This window comes from Rhinoderma darwinii, chromosome 1, assembly GCF_050947455.1.
Source record: "Rhinoderma darwinii isolate aRhiDar2 chromosome 1, aRhiDar2.hap1, whole genome shotgun sequence".
NCBI lineage: Eukaryota > Metazoa > Chordata > Amphibia > Anura > Rhinodermatidae > Rhinoderma > Rhinoderma darwinii.
Genome location: NC_134687.1, coordinates 73,839,197 through 73,852,097, shown reverse-complemented (window position 1 = coordinate 73,852,097; position 12,901 = coordinate 73,839,197). Strand labels below are relative to the sequence as shown.

Sequence of the window (12,901 nt, the reverse complement as noted above, 5' to 3'; positions counted from 1 at the left end):
CAGCTGCGTCGTTTCAGCCGTAAATGCTCCTCCTCGTAATATACGAGGCGTCTGTGACGCTCGTATATCTTGAGCTGCTCTTCATTGAGTTCAATGAAGAACGGCTCAAATTACGTTGCAAAGAAGTGCCCTGCACTTCTTTGCCGAGGCAGTCAATTTACGCGTCGTCGTTTGACAGCTGTCAAACGGCGACGCGTAAATTACAGGTCGTCTGCACAATACGTCGGCAAACCCATTCAAATGAATGGGCAGATGTTTGCCGACGTATTGTAGCCCTATTTTCAGACGTAAAACGAGGCATAATACGCCTCGTTTACGTCTGAAAATAGGTCGTGTGAACCCAGCCTCACACCTACACAGGACAATGGTTCCAATGTATTATTGATGATATTGCTTTTCGAGGAAGCGTCCACCCTCTGCTAAACTCAAGAGTCTAGTGCCATGATGAACACTCTGATCATAAAATGGGTTAAAATATGAACAAGATCTCACCATTCTTTTAGTGCCCTCCTCATCTGCCATAACAGAGACAGAGAAGTGCCCCATAGTGTCATAAATCAAAGACAATGTGGATAAGAATGTAATGCAACATTTACCAGAAAAAGTTGTGCAACCTCTGGGCACAACTTTGTATAGCACTCGTAGGGTGAAAAATCATCCGGTCAAGGTGTAGCCGCTCCAACCTGCGGCTCTCTGGACACGAGAACGCCAGACAGTAAAAAGACAGGAAGAGGAAAAGCAGTGTTTCATATAGAAAAATTGATCCAGCGCTGCAGGAGTGTTTTTTAAAAAGGAACGTATTCCTAAATTTATTAATGTCAATTTTTTTTTAAATAGTATACCAGGCAGACTTGGTAGCAAGGCAGCAACAGGTAGGTATAGTAAGCTTACTATACCTACCTGTTGCTGCCTTGCTACCAAGTCTGCCTGGTATACTATTTTAACATTTTCTGACATTAATAAATTTAGGAATACGTTCCTTTTTAAAAAACACTCCTGCAGCGCTGGATAAATTTTTCTATTTCTTCTACTACCCACTGTGGACCGTTGCGGAGACCCGTGCGAGGTCGGAGTGTCAGGCGTTGGATTGGTGAGCTGGAGATTTCCTCCCCTTGTCTTACTTCCAGTGTTTCATATGTTCGCTGACACTGTAGTAGTAAAAATTTATAAAAATATTTATTTGGTTTACAGTGCATTGTATACCAAATAAATATTTTTATACTTTTGTACTACTACGATGTCAGCGCCCATTTTGAAACCCTGCTTTTTCCTTTTCCCTGTCTTGCTCCTCATCTGTCAGTCAGTGCACATTCTAGAAGGTTTGGGCATTCAAAGGAGCTGCCTATATCCTCGCTTTCTTTCTGCAACAAGTGCTATCTATTTATGCGCATAGCGACAGATTACTTTTTTTATAATGGCTGATAAATTCCAGTGGTAGGAAACATCAAAATTCTCATCCTAGACAAAAGGATTATGGGACAGTATATTGTCACGTAAGGTCACCTTACGATATAAGAGACTTGGGTTTCTACACAAGGCATAAAGCTGCCACTAGACTTTTGCTTTATATATTCGTGATGTTTTAGTTCTGTTTTAGTACTTTGGTTGAGAGCTTCATTATCCTAAACGTGATTCTCCATCTTTAAACATCATGTCAGCTTTAGGTCCAAAGATCTGTACTGCTTAATTTATTAATATATCTTTATAGTACTGGGAGCTCATTTTGTTTTTTATACACAGATCCAAATCCCCTGCATAGACATAGTTAAATGATACAATTCTGGTAGCCTGCAGTCACCACTAGGGGGAGCTTACGGCATACGGTTTTTATTATTGAATTCATTGTACAAATGTAATCCTCAGCTCTGCCTAATGATGGCAACAAGCTGCCAGAATTTTATCTCTTCCCTTTGCCTATGCTGGGGATTTGGAAGAGAGCTTCAACAGCTATAAAGATATATTGTCAGTATTGTGATAAACTAGACATGGACCGCACATCCACAATATATACGTTGATCTGAGCCGCTAGGCATAATTTATAAACATGAACATGAGATTCTTTGTGGGGTGGTATCTGTTGCTGTAGAGCTGCACTTGTGGGGCGACGTGACCCAGAGCCAAGGAGTCTTGGCACAGCCTTTGCAGGAGCGGTGCTGCAGAGGCCACCATGCTGTGCTGCAACAGATAGAGTCGGGACCCACTTAGAAAGAGGTCGCCATGAAGTGCCAAGTGGGCTTATACAGTTTGATCAAAATGTTAACAAAGAACCTCATGTTCATGTTTAGAAATTATGCCTAGTGGCTCAGATCAACGTATATATTGTGGATGTGCAGTCCATGTCTAGTTTCTCACAATACTGATAAAGATATATTAGCCCTCTAAGGACACTTCCTAGTTGAGGCCTTAAGCAATCAGCATTTATTTTTATTTTTTTTCATTGTCACATTCCGAAAGCCGTAACTTGTTTATACAGTGGAGGAAACAAGTATTTGATCCTTTGCTGATTTTGTAAGTTTGCCCACTGTCAAAGTCATGAACAGTCTAGAATTTTTAGGCTAGGTTAATTTTACCAGTGAGAGATAGATTATATTTAAAAAAAAAAGAAAATCACATAGTCAAAATTATATATATTTATTTGCATTGTGCACAGAGAAATAAGTATTTGATCCCCTACCAACCATTAAGAGTTCAGCCTCCTCCAGACCAGTTACACGCTCCAAATCAACTTGGTGCCTGCATTAAAGACATCTGTCTTAAATGGTCACCTGTATAAAAGACTCCTGTCCACAGACTCAATTAATCAGTCTGACTCTAACCTCTACAACATGGGCAAGACCAAAGAGCTTTCTAAGGATGTCAGGGACAAGATCATAGACCTGCACAAGGCTGGAATGGGCTACAAAACCATAAGTAAGACCCTGGGTGAGAAGGAGACAACTGTTGGTGCAATAGTAAGAAAATGGAAGACATACAAAATGACTGTCAATCGACATCGATCTGGGGCTCCATGCAAAATCTCACCTCGTGGGGTATCCTTGATCCTGAGGAAGGTGAGAGCTCAGCCGAAAACTACACGGGGGGAACTTGTTAATGATCTCAAGGCAGCTGGGACCACAGTCACCAAGAAAACCATTGGTAACACATTACGCCGTAATGGATTAAAATCCTGCAGTGCCCGCAAGGTCCCCCTGCACATGTACAGGCCCGTCTGAAGTTTGCAAATGAACATCTGGATGATTCTAAGAGTGATTGGGAGAAGGTGCTGTGGTCAGATGAGACTAAAATTGAGCTCTTTGGCATTAACTCAACTCGCCGTGTTTGGAGGAAGAGAAATGCTGCCTATGACCCAAAGAACACCGTCCCCACTGTCAAGCATGGAGGTGGAAACATTATGTTTTGGGGGTGTTTCTCTGCTAAGGGCACAGTACTACTTCACCGCATCAATGGGAGAATGGATGGAGCCATGTACTGTCAAATCCTGAGTGACAACCTCCTTCCCTCCACCAGGACATTAAAAATGGCTCGTGGCTGGGTCTTCCAGCACGACAATGACCCGAAACATACAGCCAAGGCAACAAAGGAGTGGCTCAAAAATAAGCACATTAAGGTCATGGAGTGGCCTAGCCAGTCTCCAGACCTTAATCCCATCGAAAACTTATGGAGGGAGCTGAAGATCCGAGTTGCCAAGCGACAGCCTCGAAATCTTAATGATTTACAGATGATCTGCAAAGTGGAGTGGGCCAAAATTCCATCTAACATGTGTGCAAACCTCATCATCAACTACTAAAAACGTCTGACTGCTGTGCTTGCCAACAAGGGTTTTGCCACCAAGTATTAAGTCTTGTTTGCCAAAGGGATCAAATACTTATTTCTCTGTGCACAATGCAAATAAATATATATAATTTTGACAATGTGATTTTCTTTTTTTTTTTTTCTATAATCTATCTCTCACTGGTAAAATTAACCTAGCCTAAAAATTCTAGACTGTTCATGTCTTTGACAGTGGGAAAACTTACAAAATCAGCAAGGGATCAAATACTTATTTCCTTCACTGTATTTCCATGGGCCTAGCTGTTTTTGTGTTACATATAATGTATTGTATAACTTTTATATTTTTTTTTGTCAGGACCACAGCTTTTATGGAAACCCATCGGCGCCCTGTGATCGCTTTGCAGCCGTGCCGATGGACTCACAGGGGGAGCCACCATCCCTCTGGAAAGCAATTTAGCTGCCGTGGTGACTATTGAGCAGCTGGTTAATCGGCAGGGTTCAGAGTTATCTCCGATCCCGGCTGTTGCTGCAAGGTGTCAGCTTTATGTTAAAGATGACACCCGCCACTGGTAGCCTGGGCACAGCTCCCAGGCCCATGCCATACAAATATGGCGCTATTCAGGAATTACAATCCACCAGTGCTGTAAATGTGCGGCGCAGGGAAGGGTTTATGAATATTTTACTTATTTTTAGATTTAAAAAAATAATGTTTTTTAAGCATAGTCCGTTTAGTCTAGGTCGTTTTTGTTTCCCAATATAGAGGCCTACCCAGCGTATGAAATAGAATTTGTGTCTGACAGTTGTTTGTTTTTGTTCTAATTTTAGGTAGTTGTTCTGTCCACAAGACTTCTGAAACCGCTCGACATTCCTGAACTGCTGTTTGCAACAGACCGTCTGCACCCAGACACCGGCATTTGACTGTTTTCTCCACCAGATGAGTGATGATCCAGGGTTAAAATCACAACAAGATCGGCTCTAGCTGTGTAATGTGTATAAGAGGGTGTAGAGCCCAGAAGATTTCTATTGAGTTTGTTTGTTTTTGTATCAATTAAAATATGTCTTTGAATAGATAGAAGCAATGGCTTTAACCTCGTGCCTTCTAGGGATTCCGAAATCCAGCTCTCATCCATACACAGTCTGTCTCTTACTCCAGAAATCTGCTTTAACATGTTGCTCATTATCTGTTGTGCTCGAGTGCCGGCAAGTTCTGACAATAATAAAACTTGGCTAATATACGTTGACTGTTTTAATGGAGCGATAAACACCTGTCTGTAAGGAGATTAATGGTGTTACATAATAGTGAACAATGTTCTAGTTTACGCTCTCAGGCAGGGACATTAGTGGGATTAGCTCTATAGGAAGGTGCATTCAACAATGCAGGGCTGGCCATTTCATCTTCATTATGTAAGTTGGCATCTATGGTTGGTATCAGACTTGTTCCTGTACGCCTCTTCACAATTAATCCGAAGGTTATCTAACAATAAGGCGCCAGGAACATTATAACTTGAAGCAGAGAATTCCAATCCAGAATATATTAGGAAGGACCTTCCCATAATTTGTTACTTTGAATGACACCTTCACTACCTTTGGGCACGGTCAATTTTTTAGGGGGAAATTATAATCCTAAGGCTCTGTTCGCATCTGCACTAGAATGTCCTTTACTTCTTTTATAATGGAAGTGCTGGATCCGTCAAATGACGGACACCAATGGCAATCGACCGAACCCATTGACTTTAATGGGTTCCACCAGGTTTCTGTAATTTTGGCAATCAAAAAAGCACTGCATGCTTCTAATGGAGCCTCTAACGCAGATGTGAACAGAGGCTTATCTACAAAATTTGATATGAAAACATGTTATATTGTTGTAGTTAGAACTAATATTTATTTCTGTTGCTTATATAGCAGCAACATATTCCACAACGTTGTTGTCATCACTCACTGCCCCAGTGGGGTTCACAATCTAAATTCCCTTTCTATATGGTTTTGGAGTGTACGGGCTCAAACACAGGGAGAATATACAAACTCCATGCAGTTGCCCTTGTTCGAACCCAGGACCAAGGCAACACTTCTAACCACTGAGACTTCAAGCTGTGAACTATTTCAATTTACTACCGATAGTAAGTGCATAACTATGGAAGGAGATCACTTTTACAAGCAGACTCTATTGTTTATGGATGTTTTTTTTATAAATGTTGACCTATTGTGTTATGAAGTGGCACCTGTATTAACCTGGCACAACTAGCACTCTGAAGACTTGGAGTGCCAGTCGTTCATTATACGGCTTCCAGTGTGGATTTTTGGAAGGTGGCAATACTAATGGCATTGATTTCCCTTTTCTAGCTGTCATCCCCGATCTGCATATTCCATTACTTGCATTCCCTGTTTTTTATAGAGATGAAGTCTGTTTTATTTTCCTAACCAGATAAAAGAGAAGACGACCACATTCATTTCTTTGGAATTCTTGAGATTCTTCTTTCATTATTTACAAGCTGGTGTTTGAGTCAATAGCAACAGTATTTGACGACAAGTAACATGTAGCGTGTGTTATGTGATACGTTGCATGCTCTGCTGACAATTCTAGGACAAGATTCCCAGTTTAGTGCATTCTGTACCAAGATTTAGAAGGCAGACAAGCCATAAAATACTTACAGTGGTCATGAAACCAAACAAAAGCATACCAGGAGTCATTCTCCCCAGGGCAGACCCCTTTAAATAAAGAGACACTAATGGGTGCAATGGTACCCACTAAGCTGCCTGCAAAGTACCAGTAAAGAAGCATGGGCTGCATATGATAATCTGTTTATCAATGAGAACTCTTGGCCATTCAGACGAGATGAAAGGCCTCACGCGACATCCTTAGGGTTTGTTCACACGCAGATTCAAAAACGTCTCAAAATACGGAGCTGTTTTCAAGGGCCCCAGATTTTCAGACGTGTTTTGAGCAACTCTTATTTCGCGGCGTTTTTCGCAGCGGTTATTACGACGTTTTTGGAGCTGTTTTCATTGGAGTCTATGAGAAAACGGCTCAAAAAACGTCCCAAGAAGTGTTCTGCACTTCTTTTGACGAGCCGACATTTTACGCGCCGTATTTGGACAGCGACGCGTAAAATGACAGCTTGTCTGCACAGAACATCGTAAGACCCATTGCAAGCAATGGGCAGATGTTTGCCGACGTATTGGAGCCGTCTTTTCAGGCGTAATTCGAGGCGTAAAACGCCTCCATTACGCCTGAAAATTGGTCGTGTGCACATACCCTAAGACTTGTTAGAAGCACTTCCAGCTACTAATGCGTGTATGGGGCCTGGTTATGCCAATACATGAGCGCTCGATGCTGTTTAGAGGGCTCTCTGAAAGGCAGGACACCTTATTTCCAGGCAAATGCTAAATCTATTACATTTTACATTCTTAGGGCCTGTTCACATCTGTGTTGGAGGCTCTGCTAGGGGCCTATGTCGCAGGTCCGGCCAAAAATAGCAGTGCTATTGTTTCCGGTAAAGCCAGGAACATCCTGGTTAATGGGCTTCGTCAGCCGTCGGTACTGTTCGTCATGCAACGGAACCGTCGCTTCCGGTATTTTTGTTGTTCTCCACTGGTTGAGCAGAGCAGAAATACCAATGCAGGTGTGCACAGGCCCTAGGCAACCACACAGCATTACATTTCCCATTGCGTGATTTTTATTTTTTAAGTCCTTTTTAAAACATATTGACATATACAAAACCTAGCAAATGTGAACTGACGGTGACAAAAAATACTTAGGATGATGGTTCTGGGCAACCGGTTATTACGAAGATATAGAGACAATTGTTGTATATTGAAATCTTAAAAAGTAAGACCATAGATAATAATAACAGTTGTCTACGATAATTGCAGGCGGCATTACATGATTACATTTACCCATGAGTCTCCATTCTAGAGCAGGAAGAGTATAGAGAAAACGTGACCTATTGTTATAATTGACTGATATAGATCATTGGGGGATCGATACAAAACAAGGCCTCATGCACACAGCCCTATTACGGCTCAGTATTGTATGGAGCAGTAATAGGGAACCCCGTTCTAGTGCATGCCGCCTTTACTGTACCTCCATACACCTCATACAAAACTGACAGAAAAGATATTCGCAGAATTTTTCATGCTAGCTCCATACATACGCCACCCGATGGAGCCTGTATTGTCGTACGACTCCATATACTGCCTTACAGGCTCCATCGTTTGCATGAGGCTTAAGGCCTCATGCACACGACCATAGTGTTTTTCTGGTCCGCAAATTCCAGGACCGTGTTCCGTGAAATGTCCTCCACAGTTCATCCGTATGTAATCCGCAGTTCATCCGTATGTAATCCGCAAAATGCGGATGAAAAAAAAAAAGCCTAGGTAAAACAGGATGACGACAGAACTCATTCCCGGTTGTCGCCTAGCAACATTTCCGCAAATCCGCAAACTGCGGATGACACACGGAGGTGTATCCGCAATTTCCACGGGCCCATTGACTTCTATTGGCATGTCCGCATCGAATTTGCGGCCCGTAATAAGACATGTCCTGAGTTTCTGCGGCACGGATTTGCGGACATGCGGAGACCCGTGAAAACACGGATAGTGTGTATGGGCCCATAGAAATGAATGGGTCCGCAATTCTCCCGTGGATTTGCGGGGGAATTGCGGACGCAAAAACACGGTCGTGTGCATGGGGCCTTACTGTATGTACATAAACACACACACAAATATAAATCCGTCCCTGCAGACTTCTTATTGGATCACTCCTGCTTGCAAAGGAAGCAAATGTCATGTGTTATTGCATAGGTTTGCGGGTTTATACAGAATTATCACAATGTATGTCATTTAATCTTCAGCTCTGCTACATCTACTCTTCTACTTTTACACCGGCCTTTAAGGTTGGTGAGACCTGAGTGCTCTATAGTTTATCTGAAGTGATGTGTTTATGCTTAAACTGCAGATTTTTGACCTTTTTGACTCCAGGGGTGAGATGGAGAACATAACTGCATTGTGCCCTTGTTTCTACAGCGGGATAATTGCCTAAAAGACATGAATTTACTTGCAAAGGTCAACATGGGTAGTTATACGGACAAGCGTATTAATGTATCACCTTAAGAAATGTCAAACATGTGACAGAGGTTTTCACATATCACGCACAGGCCGATCATACTGATCTATTGTGCTGCTGAGTGTATCCAGGACTAAAACTTTTACATATTAACAATGGACACATTTACATTTTTATTGTCGAAAGTGTCAATCACTCGGAACTACGTGATGATTCAAAGTCATTTGGGATGTCCATTGTTTCCATCTCTGAGTATTGCCCCATATTAACATACCTTTCCACACTTTAATTTACTGTAAATGCCGCCACTTGCACTACTGATGTGACACATGTATCTCAGTAGAACAACACAATAAAAGCCTATTGTCCAGGAATCCAAGTGCCCATCTTTGAGGAAGGCAATCTTCTAAAACTCGATTATTGAAAAGAAAACCTTGGAGATGGGGTAGAGATTTCCAGGCAAATACAAAAAAAATCGGTTTTGGCCAGAAATGGGCTAATTTCTCTCACACCATGGAAAATATTATTTACCTTTACAAAACTAGGCTTGAAATTGGAGTAAGGCAACTCTACATCTTCCTGCTTTGCCAAGGATCAAAGACTTAAGACCCTTTTACACGGGCCCATGATCGGGCAAACGAGCGTTCTAATGAATGTTCATTCCGGATCATTGTCCTGTGTAAACAGAGCAACAATCAGCCGATGAACAAGCAAATACTCGCTGATCTGCTCGTTTATGCAGCATTGAATATTATCGTTGTCGGCAGCACATCTCTCTGTGTAAACATGGAGATGTTCTGCTGACATGATGGAACTGTATGGGGATGAGCGATCCTAGTAACAATTGATCGTCCCGATACATTACCGTGTAATAGGACCCTTAGGGCCCTTTTACACGGGCCAATAATCGGGCAAAGGTGCATTTATATGAACTCTCATTCCCGTTCATTGCCCTGTGTAAACAGGGAAACAATCAGCCAACGAACGAGCAAACGCTTGTTCATTGGCTGATTGTATCGTTTATGCAGCAAGAAATATTATCGTTGTCGGCAGCGCATCTCTCTGTGTAAACAAGACGATGTACTGCCGACATGATGGAAATTACTGATCGTTGCTCCTTTTGAAAGGAGCCATCGAACGTCGATCAATGAACTGCCTCGTTGATCGGCGCTTGTTTTCACGGCCCATATCCGGCCATGTAAGAGGACCTTTAGTCTGGGCTGACAAATTATGCCAAAGGTCTTTTAATTAGGGTTTGTGAAATTAGAACAAAGGGTCTGCTTTTTTGTTTTTTTTCAAAAAACATTGCTGCCTTTAGCCATGGGCTGTGTATGGTATTGCAACCTATTCCATATTCACTTGGGAATGCAAATGAGCTGCAAATACCCGATAAAGCCCATGGACAAGAGTTTCTCAGTTTCTGGAAAAAATGCAGACCCTTTTTGTCTTGTTTTTTAAGTCCTGAACAACCTCTTGCTTTAAAGATCGTGAATGGCAACCACTGGTCTCTCTGTACTTGCCCTTCAACTCCATTCTGGCCATATTTACTTCAATACCAGTTGAAGGTCCTCACTGGGTTATTCAGTTCCTTGTGGCTTCATGTTTGTTTCTTTTGGCTTCCTGGTCTTGAGCAATACCTTTTCCCAGCATCGCTTTTTTTTGCCAGGTGTACTGTTTGGGTTTCATATGTAGCACTGTGCAGAGAAAACAGAACAAATGTTTATTTAATAGGTTGCTTAGAGGAACTTTCATCCAGGGTGTAATGTGAATGATGTGAAGGTTTGTGACTTTGGGCTTCATACAACTGGGTTGCCCTACTTTTTTATTTTTGCTGGCAAGACTTACTGAGTGATTGACACATTGGCAAAGGGATTGCGGTACTGAACCATTGAACCCGAGTAGCGACATAAAACAACTGAATGCACACAGTGAAATATTTAAGTGAGAAGGGGCACATGTTGCTAAAAAGCTTATTCATAAAACGACAGTAGGCCCCTGCTATATTTTGCTTGCGCTATATACAGGACATTATACCCTGTATATCCACTACCATTCAAAAGTTTAGGGTCACTTAGAAATTTCCTTATTTTTGAAAGAAAAGCACAGTTTTTTTTAATGAAGATAATATTAAATTAATCAGAAATACACTCTATACATTGTTAATGTGCTAAATGACTATTCTAGCTGCAAACGTCTGGTTTTTAATGCAATATCTACATAGGTGTATAGAGGCCCATTTCCAACAACCATCACTCCAGTGTTCTAATGGTACATTGTGTTTGCTAACTGTGTTAGAAGGCTAATGGATGATTAGAAAACACTTGAAAACCCTTGTGCAATTATGTTAGAACTGCTGTAAACAGTTTTGCTGTTTAGAGGAGCTATAAAACTGACCTTCCTTTGAGCTAGTTGAGAATCTGGAGCATTACATTTGTGGGTTCGATTAAACTCATAAAATGGCTAGAAAAAGAGAGCTTTCATGTGAAACTCGACAGTCTATTCTTGTTCTTAGAAATGAATGCTATTCCATGCGAGAAATTGCCAAGAAACTGAAGATTTCCTACAATGGTGTGTACTACTCCCTTCAGAGGACAGCACAAACAAGCTCTAAACAGAGTAGAAAGAGAAGTGGGAGGCCCTGCTGCACAACTGAGCAACAAGACAAGTACATTAGAGTCTCTAGTTTGAGAAATAGACGCCTCACAGGTCCTCAACTGGCCGCTTCATTAAATAGTACCCGCAAACCGCCAGTGTCAACGTCTACAGTAAAGAGGCGACTCCGGGATGCTGGCCTTCAGGGCAGAGTGGCAAAGAAAAAGCCATATCTGAGACTGGCTAATAAAAGGAAAAGATTAACCCCTTAACGCTCCATGACCTACTATTAGGTCATGCTAACTGTAGCGTTCGCGCTCAGTGACCTAATAGTAGGTCATGGAGTAAACACGGCGCCGTTCGCGCGGGGCGCGTTCATGAGCTGTGATAGCTGCTGTTTCCGACAGCAGACTATCACTGCTCAATGTGCCGGGACCGATCGCGGAGCTCCCCCGCCGATTAACCCCTCAGAAGCCGCGTTCAATAGCGATCGCGGCTTCTTAGGGGTTAATCCGCCATCGCCGGCCTGCTACTCGATAGCGGCCGGCGATGGTGACTATGGCAACCGGACACCAAACAATGGCGTCCGGCTATGCCATCGACGGAAGCCTAGTGGGTCCTGACAACGTCAGGACCCACTATGCTTGCTGTCAGTGAGTAGCTGACAGCTCTAATACACTGCACTACGCATGTAGTGCAGTGTATTAGAATAGCGATCAGGGCCTCCTGCCCTCATGTCCCCTAGTGGGACAAAGTAAAAAAGTAAAAAAAAAGTTCAAAAAAGATGTGTAAAAATAAGAAAATAAAAGTTTTAAAAGTAATAAAAGTAAAAGTCCCACTTTTTCCCTTATCAGTCATTTATTATTAATAAAAATATATAAACAAACAAATAAACTATACATAATTGGTATCGCCGCGTCCGTAACGGCCTGAACTACAAAATTATTTTGTTATTTATCCCGCGCGGTGAACGCCGTAAAAAAAAATATTAATAAACCGTCCCAGAATCACAATTGTTTGGTCACTTCACCTCCCAAAAAATGGAATAAAAAGAGATCAAAAAGTCGCATGTACCGAAAAATGGTAATGATTGAAACTACAGTTCGTTACGCAAAAAATAAGTCCTCGCACGGCTTTATTGATTGAAAAATAAAAACGTTCTGGCTCTAAGAATAAGGTAACACCAAAAGTGAATGATTGTTTACAAAACGTATTTTATTGTGCAAACGCCATAAGACATAAAAAAAACCTATAAACATCTGGTATCACCGTAATCGTATCGCCGCGCAGAATAAAGTGAATATGACATTTATAGCGCACGGTGAACGCTGTAAAAAAAAAAGTATACAAAAACAATAGTAGAATTGCTGTTTATTAGTCACCACGCCACCTAAAAATGGAATAAAAACTGATCCAAAAGCCGCATGCACCCCAAGAAAACTACAATGGATTCCTCAAGGGGTCTAGTTTCCAAAT

At 41.8% G+C, this 12,901-nt stretch overlaps 1 protein-coding gene across 1 annotated transcript in view; it reads left to right on the top strand.

The window, feature by feature from the left end:
* The window catches only part of SCFD2 (sec1 family domain containing 2), a 578,236-nt gene extending 573,230 nt beyond the window's left edge, over positions 1–5,006 (top strand). Inside the window, exon 9 of the mRNA XM_075859720.1 lies at positions 4,597–5,006. Within this exon, the coding sequence (XP_075715835.1) occupies positions 4,597–4,689 (93 nt within the window). The 3' untranslated portion in view covers positions 4,690–5,006. The remainder of the gene's footprint in view (positions 1–4,596) is intronic.
* Positions 5,007–12,901: the final 7,895 nt, after the last annotated feature.